At 40.3% G+C, this 21,767-nt stretch overlaps 1 protein-coding gene across 1 annotated transcript in view; it reads left to right on the top strand.

Annotated features, from left to right (window-relative positions):
- Positions 1–2,096: 2,096 nt before the first annotated feature.
- Positions 2,097–21,767, top strand: part of PARP8 (poly(ADP-ribose) polymerase family member 8) — a gene marked incomplete at both ends in the record, with an annotated part of 176,683 nt that continues 157,012 nt past the window's right edge. The window contains 4 exon segments of the mRNA XM_079702728.1: positions 2,097–2,111; positions 2,113–2,203; positions 2,290–2,391; positions 3,363–3,417. Coding sequence (XP_079558854.1) covers positions 2,097–2,111; positions 2,113–2,203; positions 2,290–2,391; positions 3,363–3,417 — 263 coding nt within the window.

The following is a 21,767-nucleotide window of genomic DNA, read 5'->3' as shown; positions in this document are numbered from 1 at the left end:
AGTTTTTAATTTTTTTCTTATCCCTTAAAATTTAAAAATATTTAAATATATCACACCTTAAGGGCATGAACAGAGTGAGGTTAGCTTTGTTTAACCAAAACAGGGGAGCCTGTGAAGCTTGAAGAAAAAAATCAAATGTAGGACAAATCACAAGGCCTATTTTATGGAGTGAGTGGTAAACCAGGAGGTGAGCCAGACCAAAAACATTTGGTATCTTTAAAACTATTTCAAATTTACTTTGGGAATGCAAGCTTGATGGATAGACAACTATAAAATAAATTCTTGTGAGTTAACAGATTTTAAGTTTTAGAGACATTAGGGCACAGAATGGAAGGAGGAAGTACGCATGATACCCAGTGTTACGTGGAAGATAAGAAATGTTTTTGGTAGCCAGGGGGCCTACACAGAGCAGCATATTCAGGAAGGACTTGAACCCATCCTGCCCTAGTCAGGAAGCATTTCAGGAAGGATGTGAGCAGATGTACCATGACTGTGCCTCTACTACATCAAAGACTGCAGTGGTCCAGGTAATGCAGAGGAATGTTTCCTCCTACAATGCACAAGGAATGTGATGTATTCCAGGGCGTACCACAAATCATTTCGTGTTTTCTTTCTGCAAGATAGAGGAGTTAGAGCATATGATTACTCATTGCTTTTGTCTCTCTAGAATCTTAAGAATCCATCAGGGATCACAGTCATTCCTAATTCTCCTAAAGACATTGTCACTGTCAGTATTAGAACTGCACAGATTAAGGGTCTGAGCCAGTCTGACAACTCTTGGGTACTTATACTGATAAGGAAGCAGGCTGAAGCTGGAGTATCCATAAAGAGGTTGAAGGGACGACTATTCATGCATTCAGCCAACATTTCAGCCTCACTCCTATATTCCAGGCACTGCACTAGGCACTGGGGATGCAGAACCAAGTGAGACGTGGTCTGCTCAGGGAAGCAGTCTCAGTGGAGAAAAGATCAACAAGCAAAGCGCTGTTAGAGGCCTGTCCTAGGGCATATGGCAGTATACAGGCAGGGCAGCTACATCAGCCCAAGGTGTCCTTAGGCAGAACAGAAAGTGAGGATCAGAGCAGTATCTCATTTCTAAACAAAACAACAGGATTGTAGAAGCTTTCCCTTGATTGGCGAAAAAGTGGCTTTTTAAAACAAGCCCAACAGATATCCATCCTTTAGGGAGACCCTGGCACGTGCCAGATGATTCTGCCAATTTTTCATGGACGGAAACACCGAGGAGGGAAGAACTGGTGAGTCTCTGCAAGTAGAAGAAGTCCCTTAAAAGGGGCTGTGTTTCCTAAACGGCGCTCCAAAGGGTCTGAACTACTTCCATCCGGGAGAAAAGACTCTGGCAGTCAGGGCACGGGAGGGTGTACGTCTGGAGGCATTTCAAGGCTTTTTCCATCTTGCCTGATGTGGCAACAAGGAAAGATTTGTTCGTTTTATTTATTTATTTTCCATTTTGAACGCTTTTGCTTTTCCCTTCTTCCCCCCTCCCAGCCACTCGGGTTTGGGTTTTCCATATGACTCATAATTCCTTACGAGAGTGGATTCGAATTCATAAAAGTGGTGGTGCGCGGGGGTGGGGGTGGGGGTGGTGGTGGGACGGGCTGGGAGCCCCAGGGAGTCTTCACTACCGACATTCCCAGCCCCCGGCGCGAGCGGCGGCCAGGCTGGGGAATCCAGCCAGCGCTCGGATGGCGGATACTATCAGAGCCCCGGCGGCCGGGACCGGGTGACTGCGCGGCGGGCGCGGCGGGCGCGGGAGGGTCTGCGGCGGGCGGCGCTGCAGCAGCCTCGGCACGGTCGCCGCGCCCCCGGGCGCGAGTGTGCGCGGGTGTGGAAGGCCGGCGTGCGGGCCGCGAGGGGTGTGCGCGCGTGAGGCGGAGCGGGGCTCGCCCCTCGCCGGCGCCCGCCGCCCCGCGGGCGATCGCTCTCCGGCCGTCTCCGGGACCCCCGGACCCCCACGGCCTTTGGTCCGGGCGGGGGAGGGAGAAAGTGAGACTCGGTGTCATCAGCATCCATTGTCAGGAGGGGAAGAAATTGGAATCCAGCAGCGGCGAGCAGCAGCTGGGCGGTCACATCTGGGAATGCAAAGCCGACCTCCCCCCCGCCCCCCCTCCTCCACCACCTCCTCCTCTCTCACCCAGGATCACTTCCGAAACCACTTCGCCTTCAGCCCCTGCCTCGGCCAGAGGTTTCATTTTTAACTGAATATTTACGAAAGCTGGAAGCGTGCGAGAGGGTGGGGTGGGGTGGAAATAGCGGCTGCTTCTTTTCCAGGGATTTATTTAATGGGGATGTGTTCAAGGCAAGAGCGAATTCAGAAGGATATCGACGTCGTGATCCAGAAGTCCAGAGCTGAGAAGGACTGCCTGTTTGCAGGTGAGTTCTCGCCTTTCCAGAGCCTCGGACCCAGCGCCAGCTTCCTCTGCCTGCCCGTCACCCCCTTTCCCAGTTTTCTGGCCGCGACGTGTGTGGCTGGGGATAGGGGGTGGGTTGCACGTCCCCATTCCCGGGTTCATTTGGCAACAGCTGCTGCAGCGGGAGCGGGAGCCAAAAGGGGGAGGGGGTGCCAGCCTCTCCCCTTCTCCCCTCCCCCCGTCTGGGGCGGCCACTAGCTTTGGGGGCAGAACCCTGATGGCCCGAGCGGGGGTCTAGGCGGGGAGCCTTGCATTGTATTTTTAGTCCCCGGTGAACGCCCGGAGCGTCCGAGCCCGCCTCCAGGGTTTCAGCAGCAGCGACCGAGGCGGCGGGTTGGACCCGCCGGGTTTGCGCAATGGGCAGAGCAGCGGCGGCGGCGGCGGCCGAGAATGGAGCCCGCTGCGCTGCGCGGCGCTGGCCGGCTGCGCCCGGCACCGAGGCCCCCCGGGGGGCAGCGCTGGGCCGATCTCCCGCCCCTTCTGCTCCCTCTAGTACCTCCGACTGGCAATGCGATGCCCCGGAAAGAGAAAGGGATTCCCGAGGTTCCGAGGCGCGCGCCGCCCCTACCTGGGGGTCGCCTTTCGTCCATTTTGCTACCCCGGGAGAGGGACTGGATTTTGCTTTCGCAGCCGCGACCTCGGCTGGGGCTGCTAACGGCTGCCCGGACCGGGTAATTCCCGCCGTTGCCATGGCACCCAGCACTTGTTGCGGGGGGCGGCCTCCTGCGGCACCCGGCACGGGGTGCACGGCATCCCCTCCCGCACCGCTCGGAGAGCGGACCTCGGGGCTCTCCAGCCCTGGCCTCCCGCCCCGCCCCGCCCCGCCCCGCCCCGCCAGGTTTCCCTTCGGCTCCATCAAATAGGGGGCCCGAGCCATGACCAGGGTTAAAAATTCACTCCAGGGGTAGCTTTTAACAAGAGTTTTCGTTTCAGATTTCAGATACTCAGACTCCACCTTTACTTTCACCTACGTTGGCGGCCCCAAAAGGTACTATATGTGTATAGAGTTGCTTCATTTCCTGTTCACAGGCTTGTGTTTCCTTTGTTCTTAGCATGTTCCGGTATTTTTTCTTCTTCTTCTTCTTCTTCTTTCGTTGTTGTCTTTTAGCCACGTCCCAAGCCTGAGGTCCCTCGATTTTAAATAGCAGAGGGGAACGAAATATGTTTGATTCAAGTGTTTCTAAGATCACGCCACGGGCCATGAACAGAGCTCTCACACTCTTCGTGTTAAAGCTGTTCTACAGTAGTAGCTAGCTCTTGAGGCTTTAGGGGTTGACATAGGTGAGTGCAAAATCTGAATACTGGGCATAAGACATAACGTCACAGAATAGTCTGATTACATGTGGTGATTCTTCTGGTGAGCTGGGGCTGCATGTTTCCATGTTTTCTGAAGGTTGACATAAACATGCAGTGTGCCAATTCTCCATGCTTTTTTTTTTTTTTTTTAAGGAGTCCTATTTTGGTGTTCATAGTTGGAAAGAATTTGGGAGTTATATGTAGCTGGAGTGTATAACTTCGTTCTTGAAGAGGAAGAATGAGAGGCGCATATATTAATACTAAGTTGTTAACAGTATGAAAGGAGCCCAAATCCAATTTTGTGTTTAAAGAGTTAGAGATGAAATGAAAAGTAATCATTAAAATATGCTTTGCTGTCTTCACTTGTTGAGGTAGAATTTTCTCCCTGTTAGCCCTTTGGGGACACAGTGGTTTAAAAGAGCAATGGCCACATATGAGAACTGTCAGAGTTTTAGCCTTGCTGTTCGGACTTGACATTCACTACCATTTGATCATATTCCAAAATATGTCTTAGCTAATGGAAACATTTATGAACATATAAATTGCAAAAGAAACTTTCTTCTGTAAATACGTTTTTTACAAGCTTGGAATTGTTACGAATCTTAAAAATGCTTAGGATCTGTGTTGCAATGTACATCTCAAAAAAGCTTTCATTGAAATAGTTATTCAGGTTTCCCATATGCACAGTATACCTAAGTGTCAGGATTGGTATATTGATTAGATTTACTGGTTGAAAATATAACATATGTAATATGGACTTATTGGGGGAGAATAAAATTACAGTATTTCTCAATTCCCTGTAGTACCATCATTTTTGAATAAAAAGAATCAATTAGAAGAGATTCAACTAAATTAACGCTGCTCCTACCCTTGCTATCCAGAGAATGTTGGTGTATGACTAATAACATCTAGAGTTGTTTTAATAGTTAAAATATGCTGTGTGGCCCACTGAAAACATTCCCCATGCAGTCAGGTTGATACCTGCTTGAGTTGTCTGTTTCACAATTGTGGTTCATCTCATGAGAGGTGCGGACTGGGAAGGCCCTGGGTAGGCTTTTTAACTAACTAGCTTTACTATTTCCAATAAGATAGTAGAGTTGTTTTGGCCTCAGTTTACTTATCTGTACAAGGGAAAGCCCTGGGTAGGCTTTTTAACTAACTAGCTTTACTATTTCCAATAAGATAGTAGAGTTGTTTTGGCCACAGTTTACTTATCTGTACAAGGAGGGGGTGAACCTTACACTTAATCTCTAAGATCTGTTAGATACTGCACTAAGATTGTTTATCAGCAAATTACTGAACTAGTGTCAACACAGCAAGAGGTGAAGGTATGAACGCCTCCAGGACCAAGGCCTGGAGGTTGGGATGAATAATTAACAATTGAGATAACGTCAGTTTTCACTGTAGGAACAAACACCATGGCTGCTCTTAAAGTAAGAGAAGTTTCCTCTTCTATGTTATCCTACTAAGAGATAGTTTTTTCCTTTGGTTCCTGATTTAAATAATGGGGAACTTGCATATCTAATGTGGAACAGCCTGCTTTTTAAAGATGCGTTGTGAATTGTTGATGTGATTGCTTTGTCTTCCCAAAAGCTTGTTCTATAAACCAATATATAAAAGATTGTTTTGGTACAGTAATAATAGTACCCTTAATGATTATCCCTTTATGGGTTTGTAGCTAATGGCAGAAAATAAATTTTCTGAAAGAAAAAATATTGTTTTCATGAACTACATTATCTACATTAGAATCTGATATTTATTATGTATTTCTCATTGCTGTGTGTCAGTCGGGCATTTAAAAATCAAATAATCTTCCTCTGTTTTGATTTAGTATGCTTATCAACTTGTAATATTCAATTAATAGTGTCATGTCGGGAAAACTAGACTTATTTCCTGATTAAAGGAAGGTGGGGATCTTATGGAGAGATAGTACATGTTTATCTTGAATTATATTGTACTATCATTTCATCTAAACCATTGAAAAAAATTATTTTCGAGAAATGATTTCAAGAATAATTTTCAATTCAAGTTGTAGATAAAACAATCTGCTATTTTGTCTCTGACATTCTCCAAAAACAATTACACTTTGTTCTAGGACAAAAGTTGATCTTACATGTTACCCTTCAAAAAAAGAAATAATATTGAGAATTTTTTTTACATGTAAATTTTTTTGTGTTTCTGTGGATAAGAGGAAATGCCAAGAGGCCACTGTGTCAGGACTGGCTGCTGTCCTAGTAATAGGCCTGTCATTCAGAGGTCGTGAGAGGGACAGAGTTCCCTTTACCATTTGCTCTCCTGCCTGGGTGGGCTTCAGGTGAGGATTGGGGGGGAGCAGACGGTCAGCTGGAAGACTGGGTTCACTGAGTTCTCCCTCATGGGAAGGTTCATGGAATTATTATTATCCTCAGCTTTGGACTGGATTTGCGAACTGAAGCTCAGAGAGTTCAGAAAACATGCTCAAATTTACTCAGTTACTGATGAAGCTGCCATATGAACCCTGTTATGTCACACTTCTGAGACCTGTGCTCCTTCCTCTACACTAGTGTTCCCAACCTCTTTGAGACTTCTTTGAGACACTCAAACATCAAAAAAATTATGCAGATGTTTACTTGAGAGTTGTAGTGTTAGTGTCACTTGATTGAGAAATAATGAGAAAAGTGTTGATGGGCTTCCCTGGTGGCGCAGTGGTTGAGAGTCCGCCTGCCGATGCAGGGGAAACGGGTTCGTGCCCCGGTCCGGGAGGATCCCACATGCTGCGGAGCGGCTGGGCCCGTGAGCCATGGCCGCTGAGCCTGCGCGTCTGGAGCCTGTGCTCCGCAACGGGAGAGGCCACAACAGTGAGAGGCCCGCGTACCTCAAAAAAAAAAAAGAATTGATAATACCATCTACATATGCTTGAAAACTTGTGTTATATATAGGGCAAGATTGACTCATTGTAGCAATGGCCCTTATAATGCTTCTGACTCCTGGGCTTCTTGGAAGAACTCCACAGTCATCAGTGATCCAGGGCCTGCTGTAGGCTCCTACCGAATTCTGCCCCCCATTTCAGGGGTGTGCTAAGAACTATAAAACTGGAAGCCTCAACTGTATACAATTTGTAAGTTTATGCAAATGTCATTCCTTCCTTGTACTTTGTCATGCTGTGATCTCCTGCCTCTTTCTTTCTTCTCTTTTGGTTGGCAGTAAACTCCTTTAAGACCACTAGGGTTTGGGGTTATGGTCCTTCATCTCACTTGCAGTCAGTTGTGCAGTTAGTGGTAGAAGAAACAGAAGGGATAAAGTGGGTGGTGACAGCTACTGAGAAGCTGGGGAAGCAGGCTGAGTGTCTGGGGCCAGAAGTTAAAGACAAAGAGAGAGCAGGGAGGGAGCCCCATATGAGCCTGGCCATGGACCCCTGTGGAATTCCCTGATTGTGAGCTTTTAGCAAGAAAAGTATTGTGAAGATATAATCGAAGTTTTAAGTGTTGATTGTTAAAAAAAAAAAAAAAAAGGAAAAAAAGATAAGCCAAAAAGAAGAAAATAAAAAAAAAACATGATTTCTCCATCTTCTATTAACATATTAGAATTTATTCTTTCAGAATTTTTATGTCTATATGCATATAAAATGTATGCATCCAAAGACTGTATTATACTCTTGAGACCTCAAGAGTTTTTCACCGAAGAATATGACATTAGTGTCTTTCCTTTAGAAAGAATATGAAAATAAAGAAATGTTTATTGAATTAGGAGTTTTCCAGTCAAGGAGTGTGCATGGTAAGATATCTAAAATTTATATTAGAAATTATTAATAAATTAGAAATTTAATATTTAGTGGAATATTCTGAGTTGCCTGTAAATGTACAACCTGTATTGTATGAATAGACACTTTTTCATGTGGTCATGGGTAGACTGACATCTTTGAAGTGCACTCTTCTCTTTAGGAGTTTCTGTCCACATAACTGTTTTGGAGCATTCTGTGTGACACTAACAGTAGTACTCCACAATCTCTCAAATCACGTGCTACCTCCTCTTTCTCCTGGGCCTTTGCAGACCCATCCACATCCTACCCTCCCACCTCTCCCACCTCACAACCCTAGACATCTTTCCTTGTCGAGATCTTTGCTAACCCAAATTCCCCTCTGAGAAGCCTTTCGTGGCATCCTCTACCCTGTTTGATTTTGTTAGGTGTTTCTAAAATCACGTCACATTGTATTGTTAGCTCCTGTTTACTTGATCATCTGTCTGGCCATAAGCCTCTCTGAGGCAGGGTCTGTCTTATTCATTGCAATTTGCCCAGCCCCTCGTGCACTGCCTAGTACTATATATTTTCTCAGTAAGTAGATGTTGAATGAATCACTAAATGAATGCTAAAAGGGCTTCTGGCAGGTGAAAAACAATTTCCTAACCCAAATGACCAGGTGTAGAGATACTCAAATAGTTCAAAAAGCCCCCAATCTGGTGACATCACTTGGAATGGAATTTCTTATGAACCCAGAAGTTGCTTACCCAAGTTATAAGACCCGTTCTCTGCCCTGTTCAAATGCTTTCAGGAGACAGATAATGCAATTGCTTAGGATAATAGAGAGTTATAAGGACTGTGGTACACTGGAGAGTTTGGTTTCTAAAAGTATTTAATTCAGTTAAAAAAATCAACACCACTCTGGTGATCAAGCACATCTTCTGGGGACCCTAACCCACCTGGACTTCCAGTGTATAATTCCTTACTCATGGAATGCTATGGAAAGAGACAATCTACTTGATTGCCAAAGTGCATTTGTTTTCTTTTGATTTTCTTAGGAGGCATGTATGTGCATGCAGGAGTTGGGGAACTGGGAGGGTGGAGAAGTAATTCCATCATCTCCAAAAGATTCATCAGTTTTCATTATGAAAGAAGTACATGCTCATTCTAAAATCTTGAAATATGTAATTATTTTGAAACCATCAAGTGCCCCTGAAGGTGTCAGAATGAAAAGAATGATCTTTTTTTTTTTTTAAAAAAAAATAATTAGAATGCTCCTGTTAGAAATGGGGACTTGTTTTCCATAGTTTTTGGTTATACCAATTATTATCCAAAATGATGATTTTTTTTTTAAGTGTGTGCCCTGGAGCCCTGGGAACCTACCTTAGAAGTTTGGGGTGACTGGTGGAAGGGAGTGTGAAGGAAGCTGAATGTGTGAGAGTCAGGCTTTCACATCCCTTTGTAAATCACAGCTGCTCTAGCTCTTTTCTGTTCCGTATAACATTTTCTTTGAAAAACGTTTCATTGGTAAATGAGTTTTAAAATCATTGACCTAAAATAACCACCAATTTAATACAAGTTTAACGTTATTGAAGCTTATATATTAAAAACATATTTAAACTCCATTTATTTCATGGACTAAAATAATACTACTAATCATATTTATGGGCATAGCCTCTGCTATGCTTTTTGCCTACCTTACATCCTGTATTTGCAACAAAGAAGACCAGTAGGTATTTTGTCAGCTGTTTTACATTTTATAGCTAAAGAAGCTGAGGCTTGGGTAGTTTGAATAACAGAGTTAGTAAGAAGCAGAGTAGGGATATATTGCAGAGTAAGTCAGTGTTTTTGTGAGGTTTTAAGGGGCATTGATTGAACTGGCAGCAAGACTAGAATGGTAGGGAATGTTTGAGCCTGGGAAGGGATTGCTATTGCTAGTGGAATGTCTGCCAGGGGCAGTACTGAAAATCTACTGTTTGGCAGGGGAAGTGCCCAAGCCCAGTGCTGAGCATTAGTAGCAGGAAACTTATGTACATTGGCTGTGGAATCCTTATGCAGATATCTGGCCGACCCATTTAAAGTCCCCATCATTTCTTTCTGCAGCATTGGGTGAAAAAAATGAATAAAAGTGAAATTTCATCAGCCTTAAAGATATTTTGTAATTCTCTGCACACGTTGGCTTTTGGATGGATATTGTGCTATAGTAGATAAGTATTGCTTTAAGACAGCTGCCACTGACTTTGTATGGAATTTTAATCAAGTTATTGATATATAATCTTTCTTTTTTTCATTCCCTAAATTTCTGCAATCCTGTCTTCCATGTACCCCCAGGAAAGACTAATCAGGAATATGTTTTTATTAATAAGCCTTGTCATTCCTATTTTATTGTGTCATACTTTAGGTTTTCTGTTCAGTCATCTCACTTAAATGCTGGGTACTTCAACCCAACACATGAAACAAATCATCATTTCCTCCTTAAAAGAAGCTTCTCTTCCCAGCCCTTCCCTGGGCGGTATCACATCAGTTGAGCCTGGCGTGGGGAACCACAGTCTCAGGTTTCATGTATCCCACCGTCCTCTTTGCCTCCTAAGCTCCACCAGCTCTTCCTTTGCAATCATGGTTGGCACCTTCATCCTCCCCATGTTTACACTTGGTCTGGGCCCTGATCACCTTTACTTAGGTCAATCACTTTAACCAAGTGCTTTAAAATACTTGATTAACAGCTACTCACCAATCCAGTTCATTTATACTTGAATTCTTTAAGCATGAATTTAATCATAGCATTTACATGCTCAGAAGCTTTCAAATGCAAGCAAAGTTTATTCCGTATCAAATTTCATCCGCCTTCTCGGCTTTCAAGAGCCAGCTTCCCCATCCATTCATATGTTCCTCAGCCTTCTAAACACTGACTCACTACTATTTGTTTATTGGCCTCATCTCTCCACTCAACAGCAGTTTGTATTAACTTAGTGCATTAAGCATATACAGCAGCTGTTCAAGGTTTATCGATTGTAACGTGTCGCCTAATATTCTTAGTTTGGCTATCAAGATCATGTTTTTTATTATCACGAAGACTGGTTCATTTAATCTTTCTTTGACCCCAAGTAGCAACTCCGTGAAAATGTATAATGTATTCACGTACAAGAAGAGAATAGAGTGAGGCCCTGAGTGGAACAAGGTGAGACTGAAAAGACAAAATGAAATCTGAGGAGGGTGGGATGAGACTATAAACAGATTAGTCCCAATCCATTACATAATAACAACAACAGCAGGTCTCAAGTGTAGTTTATTTGCATATCGGTGACACCCTGTTTGTGGCTGACACCTTCTTAGTATTAAATGGAGGATGCAAATTTTCCAGTGTTAAATTTAAAAGGGATGTGACAACCACTTAAGTCTTTGTGCAGTCAGATCAATTTTCCTTATACCAAAATTAGCAACCAAGATGGTTTCTTTCTGAACATTTTGAAATGTAGGTTGGAAAGACCTTCCCAATGGCCTGAAAATGTTCTTGGGATTTGTCAACCAACTCTGAAGTGCTGTAGTTATTTGGATTTTCATCATTGTTTTGTTTAAAAAGCAAATACAGGTTGTTATTATCCAAGAATCGTTTGTAGAATATTTACTCTATTTGAAGTATAGAATTGAGCCAGAGACTAATAGAATTACTTTACATTTGTTAGGCTTTCACATCTGTGCAGAAAAAAGTTCAGGCAAACTTGGAAAACAACAAACCAAAAATACTATTAAGGATAGAGCTGTTTAAAAGAAACAATGCTAAGTCAAATAAAATGTCACACACAAAAAATCAATACTCTGTGAACTATTTTAGCAGAGTGCCCAGAATATAGTATTTCCCAATATTTCTTAAATGATAGTAATATTGTTCCTATGTGATAGCATTTCCCAGACTGTTTAATTAGATGTTAGATATGTGGCCAAATAATGCCTGGGAAATGCTTTGTTAAATAATATTAAACAATTTTAATGGTTGTCTTTTTAGAGACTTTTATACGTTTAGTGTGCATTATGCATACCCAAGAGGTGAATGAAGTATTCAGGGTTTTTCAGACTTATTTGATTACAGATCTGGAACATCTCGAGAGAGTCATTTTGTGGAAAACACATTGGTAAACTCTGTCTTATTCATTAAAAATAGTTTTTGAGTAAACAACAGTATAATATAAATGGAAATTGTCGATGCACATTGAGCCCCGAAGAATTTATTTTCAGTAATTTTTACAGACCTTGCTTTATGACAGTTAAAGGCACTTGGCATTTCATGCCACCATTTCTACATGAGGATTTATCTTTCTGGGTCTCTCACTCCCTCCTCAGTTGTATTGAAGTCACTTATGATGAGGGTTCTCAACTATTTTTCTTTATCAAAGCACTCAAGTTAGCAGGACCCTGTTTGGCACATGATTAGAAGTCAGCTTCATACGGAAGTATTAGAGAGAATGATTCTGTGTAGCAGGATTCATTATGTCCTCTTAAATTCTGCCACTGTAACTGCAGTAGAGCTTCTTAGTGAGCCATCTTTGTTGGAGTATATACTTTGGGAGAAGTTGGTGGCGAGAGAAATCTAGAATTTATCTAAATGTTTCATTTCTTTGACAAATTACATTTAAAAAATCAATGAGGTTATCTATTTTGTAAACTCATTTTCCCCCCAGTGACCACATGAGAAAATTATTTGAAGGAGTTTTACAGCATTTCTCAGAATGTTTTCAACATCAGTCAGGAAGCAAACTCCCTCTTTGGACAGTGTCAGTCGTTAAACTTTTAGGCAGCCACACGTTTCTTTTTGTAACACATGAATAGAGGATGAATCATCTGCTTTACAGCACACTCCTGGGGGCACAGGGTCAGGTCTGTATTTAAAAGGATTCACGTTAACAGTTGATGTTTTTGTCTATACGAACATTTTTGTGATTCAGGGGAACCAGTGGAACCTCACACATACCGAGATCTGCTTAGTTCTAGGTTTCTCATTTGGAAGTCAGTGTGCAAAATCTTAACAGTGAATTTGTGATTGTGAGAATACATTTGTCCTTCTACATGTATTCGCGTCATTGATCTTCTTCAGAACAAAGTCTTCGATATTGGCATGCGGGAGACCTAAGCAGAAGGCTAAAATCTGCTTCATGGATAAAAGCTGATGCAGTCATCCTTTCTCATTAAAATGCAACACAGCTAGATAGGCAGCAGCAAAAATAAAGGCCCTCCAGCTGAAAAGCAGTCATTGCTTTATTACTACTACAGAATTTGATGTGATTTCTCTAGTGATTGGTCATATTCATTTTTAGCTAACTAAGAAAGAAGTTTGAATAATTCACTGCAAGCCACATTCTTTCTTGATTCTTTTTGGATCAGTCCATCCTTATGGGAAAACCAGCCTAGAATGGTGATTTCAGTGAATTTCAAATAAGCGATTTCAATCAGAGTTGCATATTCTTGGCTGAATTTGACCCCCCATTGATGAAACTTTGGTCAAGAAAGATTTTAAACTTAATTTTTTGAAATTATACTAGTTTGATTTCATATGAGCTTTCTGTGTTGACTTCCTATGTCATTAATTTAAAATTTCCAGTATTCTCAATTCTTTTTTTTTTTTAATTTTTATAAATTTATCTCTTTATTTTTGGCCGCGTTGGGTCTTCGTTGCTGCGTGCGGGCTTTCTCGAGTTGCGGTGAGAGGGGGCTACTCTTCCTTGTGGTGCTCGGGCTTCTCACTGCAGTGGCTTCTCGTTGCGGATCACGGGGCTCTAGGCGTGCGGGCTTCAGTAGTCATGGCAGGCAGGCTCAGTAGCTGTGGCTCGCGGGCTCTAGAGCTCAGGCTCAGTAGTTGTGGCACATGGGCTTAGTTGCTCCGCGGCATGTGGGATCTTCCCAGACTAGGGCTCGAACCCATGTCCCCTGAATTGGCAGGCAGATTCTTAACCACTGCGCCACCAGGGAAGTCCAGTATTCTCAATTCTTTTTTTTTTTTTTTTTTTTTTTTTTTGCGGTACACGGGCCTCTCACTGTCGTGGCCTCTTCCTGCCGCGGAGCACAGGCTCCGGATGTGCAGGCCCAGCGGCCATGGCCCACGGGCCCAGCCGCTCCGCGGCATGTGGGATCCTCCCAGACCGGGGCACGAACCCGTGTCCCCTGCATCGGCAGGCAGACTCCCAACCACTGCACCACTAGGGAAGCCCCCATCAATTCTTGATGTCCAATATGTACAAAATTCTTTCTAGCCAAAAGTAATTGGTGGGGAAAAATCTACTTAGGGCAATAGTTTCCTAAAGGGTTTTTTTTTTCAAAACAGAGAAATGTTGACATTTGCAGCCTTTGAGTTATATTCTGGGAAATGTTACATTTCAAAGGTACTTTGAAATCAGAATTCAGGTGCTTAACACTACACAGCTATTAGAATGGCCAGATTCCAGAACACTGGAAGCACCAGATGCTGGCAGGGATGTGGAGCAACAGGAGTTCCTGGCGGGAAGGCAAGGTGTAGGTCCGGTCACTTTGGAAGACAGTTTAGACTCTTTCCGATAAAACTAAACCTACTCTTACCTGTGATCCAGCAATCACACTCCTTGGTAGTTACACAAAAGAGCTGAAAACTGAATGTCCACACAGAAACCTGCACATGATGTTTATAGCAGTTTTACTCAAAATTGCCCAAACCTGGATGCCACCAACATGTCCTTCAGGTTGGTGGATGGATAAATCAACTGTGGTACAACCAGACAATAGTGGAATATTTTTCAGCGCTAAAAAGGAACTAGCTATCAGGCCATGAAAAGACATGGAGGAACCTTAAATACATGTTACTAAGTAAAAGAAGCCAATCTGAAGGGCTACACACTCTATGGTTCCAACTATATGAATTCTGGAAATGGCACAACTACGGAGACTGTGAAAAGATCAGTGGTTGCCAGGGGTTAACAGGGGAGGAAGGGTAAATAGGCAGAACAGAGAATTTTTAGGGTATTGAAACTGTTCTGTGTGATACTATAATGGTAGATACATGTCATTTTACATTTGTGTAAATCCATAAAATGTACAACACCAAGAGTGAACCTTACAGTAAACTACAGACTCTGGGTGATAATGATGTGTCGGTGTAGGTTCATCATTAGTAATAAATGTACCACTCTGGTGGGGAAAGTTGGTGATAGGGGAGCCTATGCTTGTGGTGAGGGTAGAGGGAACAAACAGGAAATCTCTATATTCTGCTCGATTTTGCTGTGAACCTAAAATCACTCTAAAAGATAAAGTCCATTTAAAAATTTAGCCAGAAAAAAAAGGCAGGTGCTTGCCAAGGCTTTTCCAACTTAAGATTCATATCTATAGAAAGTTTCAGGATTTCTTTTCACAGGCATATAAATTTAAATCAGGAAAGTATAACATTAGCTATTTTGTTTCATTAAATAAAAGTGTCTTGGCACAAAACTAAAATGGGTAATCTGTATTATGGTTTTAGCATTTAACTAATTATGTAAAAGAAAAATCACAATTTTAAATTAGAAATTTATAAATTTTATTCAAATACAGATCATAAAACTGTACTAAACAATAAGTATTTCGTATTCCAAGAAACATCAGTAACTATACAAAAATTCTATGCCTCCAGAATTTTAGTCACCACGGAAACACAATATTTAGTAATGCCAGTGCACTTCTCAAATAAAACCAAGTAGGACTTCGTGCTATCAGATATTTCTGTGGCTGAATACTGAACTTAAACATAAAATATATTTGAAATATTTCTCTCTTGTACACACACATACACGCATACGCACAAACCTGCAAAACATTGAAATGACAGTGCATTTTAAGCTTTCCCCCCTCAACATACAAAGATAACGTTCTAAAGTACATTTGTACATGTTAAGAAAATAATGTATCTATTTCTTTCCCTCACACATACACATCCCCATATGGTTTTCAAAGACGGGAAGCACTGAGAATTACCCTGAAAAAATTTTTTTAGGGTGGAGGGATAGGTAGGCAAGGAACATCATATAATTTTTTAAAGTGCTGGTACCATATTACTGCTTTTAGAACCACCACAGACATACATAAAATTCTTAATGAATGTAAGTTGGACAGTGTTTACAAATTAATTATAGTCTAAATATTTTTCAAGGATTATGAAATTGTATTTTATATTTTCCAAAGAAAATATTGCAAATGTAGGTTAACTTATAGGATTATTTTAAGTTCTTTATACCCCATAACATTACAGCATGGTATAGCAGAATTGATTCAGATTCTTTTCACCAACCAGTCAAATGACTTAACCTCTCTGAGTCTGGATTCTGTCGTCTGTGAAATGGCAGTAGTTATATTGCAGGGTTTTCAGGATTGAACTCGATAACATGTTTGGAAGGGGTCTTGAAGACTGAAGGAATCACAGGACTCAGAAAGCTGTTAAACTCACTGTTATATTTTATCATAACAAAAAATACAGATTAAAATCAGCAAAGGGCAGAGGCTCATTGGGCAAAGTCCAGGAGACACTAGCACAAGTTTCCAAGTGTCTGGTCAGTAGAGTCACATGGACACACTTCATTTTCCCTGCAGTGATTGGTGATAACACATGCAGAGTGTTGCCAACCAGGGAAGCTCCCCAGAGCCTTGGTGTCCAGGGCTTTCATTAGGGGTCAGTCACAGCCGTACTGCACCTTTATGGCTGACCTCAGCTACTTAGACTCCAGCCACAGAACAGAAAAACAGGTGTTTACCATAAATCACAGTTGTTAGCAGAACTATCTGAGCAAATCCAAGACCATAGGCCTAAAAAAAACACCCTTATCAGGCAGAATATTCCAAGGGCTCAGAGCTCATTTCCTAGGAACTGGCCAAGGGCCTGTCTTAAAGACAGACCTTTCTTGGGAATGTGCAGGGTTTGAACATCCAAGGCCTGAGTTAATCCTTTTCTGCAGTGTCCTGCATAGGACAATACTTGTGCTGGCAATAGAGAAGGCAATACTTGATATAATTATTCATAGCACTAGCCTGACTAATTCCTGGAGTCTGGGCCCCAGGAGCAAGCAGAATAAGGGCAGAAAATGCCCTTTTTTGGGTAGGACACTTGCTCTGATTGATTTGGAAATGCGTAGTGTTCTCGATTTAAAAAGGCATTAATTTGCAAGATGCACTGTCATTGAATAACGACTTCTAATAAAAACTATAGTAAGAGTACACAAACGTTAAAAAGATAGCAATAGCATATGTTCATTTGTATAATTGCACGCTATTCTTTTCTTTTTCTCAGTGTCACGAAGTCCAAGTCTAAACCTTCGTCATTTTTAGAGTCTAAAGATCCTTCAGACTCACTTTTGGCCACTATCAGGTCACCACAACATTCCAGTGATACTAATTTTCCTTCCCCAAGTTCTGGGTTCCTGATCTTCACCTATAACTTTAGAATAGTTAGGCTTCCTTTTTTTAAAAAAAATTTGAACAATTATAGGTTTTTGTCTACATTTCTTATTTGCTTAACCTTGTAGTTTTTCCCTTTCTTTCACTGAATTATGTATTAGTGAAAATTAAGTAGTTTCTCTGGAAAATCAGTTAAAATGTGTTTTAAGGTCACCATAAGAGCCCTTCTCTTGGCAGGTCCCTCCTATTGTACCAGCCTCCCCCCATCCTTAGAAAGTCTTCATATTATTCTGGTACATTTGGCAGTTTCTCCTGACGTTTCTTGCGTTGTCTGGCATGTAACGACCCTCTCCGTAGGAAAAAGAAATCTTTTATTTCAGGGTTGTATCATAGCTTTATGCAACAGACAAGTGGTGATTCCAATGCAGATGACAATCAAATGAGGTGAAATACTCTGTTGAGGTTAAGCTATCACTTTTGCTAACACTGGTAGGTAAATGTCACAACTTTTAAGAAGTTTCTTTTGATATATATTTTAGAGATAACAAGTAAAAAACATGAGTTTTATAATCAAGAAAATTCAATAACCAAGCAAAGGCTTACTGAGCAAGTAATATGAGATAGGCAAATAATTCCTAATTTCTGCTTCTAAATTACCCCTCACATTTTGGTCCCAAGCAGATTTCTCATTTATTCCATGTCCTTTACATGCTAGAGAATCTGTTGGAACAAGTGACTGGAATAACTTTATACATTCTGATAGCCCGTATTGCCTCAACATTTACATGTTTAATTAAAGTATCTGATAATTTAAATTAATTTGAAACAATATAATGAAGGGAAAGCTCTTTAGATTTTGTGAGAGAGGCTATTTTGGGACCAGATATTTATCGCTAGGCTTACTACTTCTGCCTCATCCATTACCGTGGATCAGTGCCCCTCGTTCTTATTTTTCACAGTGCCCTCCCTCCTGCTTCTCATACCCTATGCGTTTTCTTTTTTGACAGTGACTCTCAAGGCTATTGGAGCTGCTACACCAGGCAAGGTGGGAAGCGGAAAGGGTGAATGAACATAGAGGTCACTTGCAAACCATCTGTGTTCTTACTGCTCCTCCATTCACTCTGTCTCTCTGCCTCTGTCTGTGTGCATGTCTATTACAATATGTATTTTTCATGCACACATCTACAGTTTTTAAAGAGCAACTAGTATCACAGTTAAAACCAGGGGAAATTAATTTTTTTAAAGGAAATACCAATAGGCAAATAAATCAATTGATTTTTCCCCCCTGAAACTTGCTTAAGTGTATTGATGAAACACACTCAGTAAAGAAAAACATCACTGTCTCATAAAGTATGTTTCATTTTCATATGCCTTCCATATTCCAGTAACTCAGACTTCCCCTTTCTAAGGGTTAGTTTCTAAGTGATGTTGGAAGCCATGTATGTGGTAAGAAGACAGAATTACAAAATCATATTTAAATAAAAAAGTAAAATCTTGATATATTTGGCACAAATCCATCAGTCCCATGTCCTTTGTTAGGACCTGAGGGCATGCCTGATTTTCATAAAAGCCATGCATTGCCATTCAAATAAACAAGCGAAAATTATTTTTGATACCCTACTGAAAAGCACATGTATAACTTAAGTGTATTAGAAATTTTGCAAATGGTTGAAATTTTATAAAATGCTGAGTTTTATCTTTTTTCATGAATCCAAAAGATAGACCCTAGTTTTCTGAAAAAAATAATTAATTCACATAGATAATATCTATGTAATTATAGATAGTAATTAATTAATTAGCATAGGTAATTTCCCTACTAATAGGGCATGAGTGAGTTTTAGTTCCAACTTAAAAGAATATATATTACCGGAGATATAAGAACAGAAGACTCAAATATATCCGATCCCATTAGAAAATATTACTTTTTCTTGAAATTTTAAATTACAGGAATTTAATGACATACGTAAGTCACCTCTTGTTTCATTGTAAACAATGGTTTCAGTAAAATACAGTTGAGCAATTGAGATTTGTTTTCCCAATACCTATGATATTTTTTGGCTAAAAATTAAGTGAGTTTGGCTTTGAATCCAGTTCATTTATTCTTTAAGGGCTGTTGGATCACTGACCTATGAGGCAAAAGTCATTTAATCATCCTGGATGTGGGTAGTCACTTATAAGCACTTTTTAGATCCTGTTTACTTAAAATGAGAGGGATTAACATTGGGCGCCTGAAAAGGAGGGTGAATATTCTTCTTTGATACCTAGAGCAGCAAGTTTACAGATTCATTATTCTCACAGGTCAGATTGAGAGCTTCATATAAAATTTAATTCCAGTTTCAGCTACTTGTGAAGCAGTTTATTTAAAGTAAAATTAAAGTCTTTGTTTTGAAGTTATGGAGGAGACACAAGAATCAGAACAGAGTTTCTTTCAACCTGAAGTTGGAAGTCTGTGAGTTCAAGGACTAATAAGTAAAAAAGCAAACTCTGTAGTGTGATTATTAAGGGGGAGCTATTCCTGTAGTTACTGTGACCCGGTTGAGGAACATTCCAGTCTTGAATCTCACACTTTCTGTCCTCTGTCTCCCCACACCCCATTCTTCTTTTTCAATTTACTTGTAATATAATGTGATTGGAAACCAAATAACCATGCTTGTTAGAATTGTGTCAAAAATGGCACAGACTTTGTGCAGGGACCAGAGGGAACATAAGGACACGGCCTTGTGACATATTTTTTGATGGTTTAAAACCATTTTGTATGTTTTGTTTTCTTCTGTGCTTAATTTCATGGCTATTATTGTTTCATATCCTCTGACTTAGAGCTTTGGCTACAAAGCAGTGTAAACGTTGCACATATTACCTTTTGTCACATTGGCAGATGGCAGTGTATAGATAGGTGGTTGGAATTTTGCTGTTTGAGCAAGGCTGTGCCATTAAAAACTTGTTTTCCCAAGTATCAGTACATTCTCTACTTCTCTGAGTGGAGAAACCCAGATCTGAACTAAGCATAATTGAATACATACCAAGCAAGAGCAGGGAATAACATTCGATGCCACTTCCTTTGCTTATATATTGTTCATTGCATTTGAATATGAATGGAAAGGTTTTCTACCAAGAATATGAAAGTAACATTTTGCTAAGCTTAATTTTAATGAAATCATTTGGGCTTATTTATAGTCACTTAACATTTTCAGTTCATGTGTTCATATTAATTCTACTTGCTGGAGAGAAAGTACAGAAATGGTACTCAGTGTGATGACCACCTCGTTACTGCAGACGTCTAGAAATTTGGCATTTTTAATATCAGATGTTTTGAGGTAAAGAAAACTCGCCAGTGTCCCACAGCATAATCTATGCTTGCTTATGTCCCTTTAATCTTTCCGTTCTAAAATTAAGCCTAGAGGCCTTATACGATTTAAAATTTTCAAAATTAGGTCACGTAAATGTTGTGTCAGACTTCTAATTCATAAGTAATATCCTCATGAATAGTGAAGATAGGATATATTTATATCCTACTACTTGCTTAGCTGTGGATCAGCAGAGGTGAATAGAGAACACTAATGGTACTTTCAAATGTTGGTAAACTGTTTTTCTTGATCTCTTATATACAAGTGTGATGACTTTTTTTTTCGTTCTTGAACACTGGAACATATGGTCTGGTAAGTGTGAGTACATTTGGGGAAGGCAAGAGAGAATGCTTCAAATTAGGGCTGACCTGGAAATTTGTGGATTAGGAGGGGGAGGTAGTGAAAAGGAACTTTAAAAGTAACTGAATGAATGGTAAAGAGAATGGATTAGCGGCATTCTCGGGGATCCCAAGGATTTATCCTGAAGAGACTGAGGAGAGTTCCTGTGACTAATGCAGCAGGGGAACAAGTTGAAAGCCTTCCACCTAGGAAATGATTTAAATACCCTGGTCCTATCCAGAGTGAGAATACTTTATTTACTTTGAGGAAGATGTTTTGACCCTTCTTATAGATTCCATCAATTTCAGATGTAATGCAAATACATTTTCCCTTTGGCTGTTTTACAAGGACGTTGAGGATTAATTAAATTTAAAAGAAAGTAGTGCCTTGAACTCCCAGGAGACAGAGGAGCTATTTATTATTTTCCCATCATTCATTCCTTATTCATTCATTTTACAAATATTTGTTGAATATCAATTACAATGAAGACACTATACCAGGTGCTCAAACTGGGAATACAAAGATGAATAATTAGGGTGACTTCTGCCCTCATTATGTATTGTGTTCATATTTTATTTTAAAATTTTCCATTATAATATGAGTAATTGTGCAGGGATATAACGTTGGCAGTGTCAGCAGTAGTTGATCTTTGACTAACATCACTGACACATATTTTTACTTTGTAAATTCATTTTTTTCTGTAAATTCATTTTTCTCTTCTAAATTTAGAACTGCTCTACCTTCTACTGTAAGAGAGGCACAACATAACTTCATTTTGTTTTATATTATAATCAGCGCTATATGAACTATTTTTTCTTACTAAAAATATAAACACAAATTATAATAGGAAACCAAAATAAACCCCTTACACATTACTTCTTCCATTAAAATACATAGGTATTATTTTAGATGCCACACTGAAAATGATTTTAATCTTGTGTTCTTATTTGTGAAAATATTAAGTAGAATTTTAAAAAAGTCTCTAATATTCATATTCTTTAATTAGCACTAAAGAAGCATAAATTAATCCACAGTTTGAATTAAAATATATGTTAATTATCAAAGACATAAACTTAGACATTTCCAATAAGCATTTGTAATCTATTGTAGTAGAAAAATGCACACTATTTTCCAAAGAGGCTGGCGAAGGTTTCCTAGCTTAGATGACTTTTATAGCTCGTTGATTCTTGAAGTTCATTGAATAATGAGTGAACAGTTTTGACTACCAGCCTGAAAATGTTAATCGTTCATTTCAGTCTG

Source organism: Hyperoodon ampullatus (genome assembly GCF_949752795.1).
Source record: "Hyperoodon ampullatus genome assembly, chromosome: 4".
Taxonomy (NCBI): Eukaryota; Metazoa; Chordata; class Mammalia; order Artiodactyla; family Ziphiidae; genus Hyperoodon; species Hyperoodon ampullatus.
Note: the sequence above shows the minus strand (reverse complement) of the source record. Positions and strands in the feature narration are given on the sequence as shown.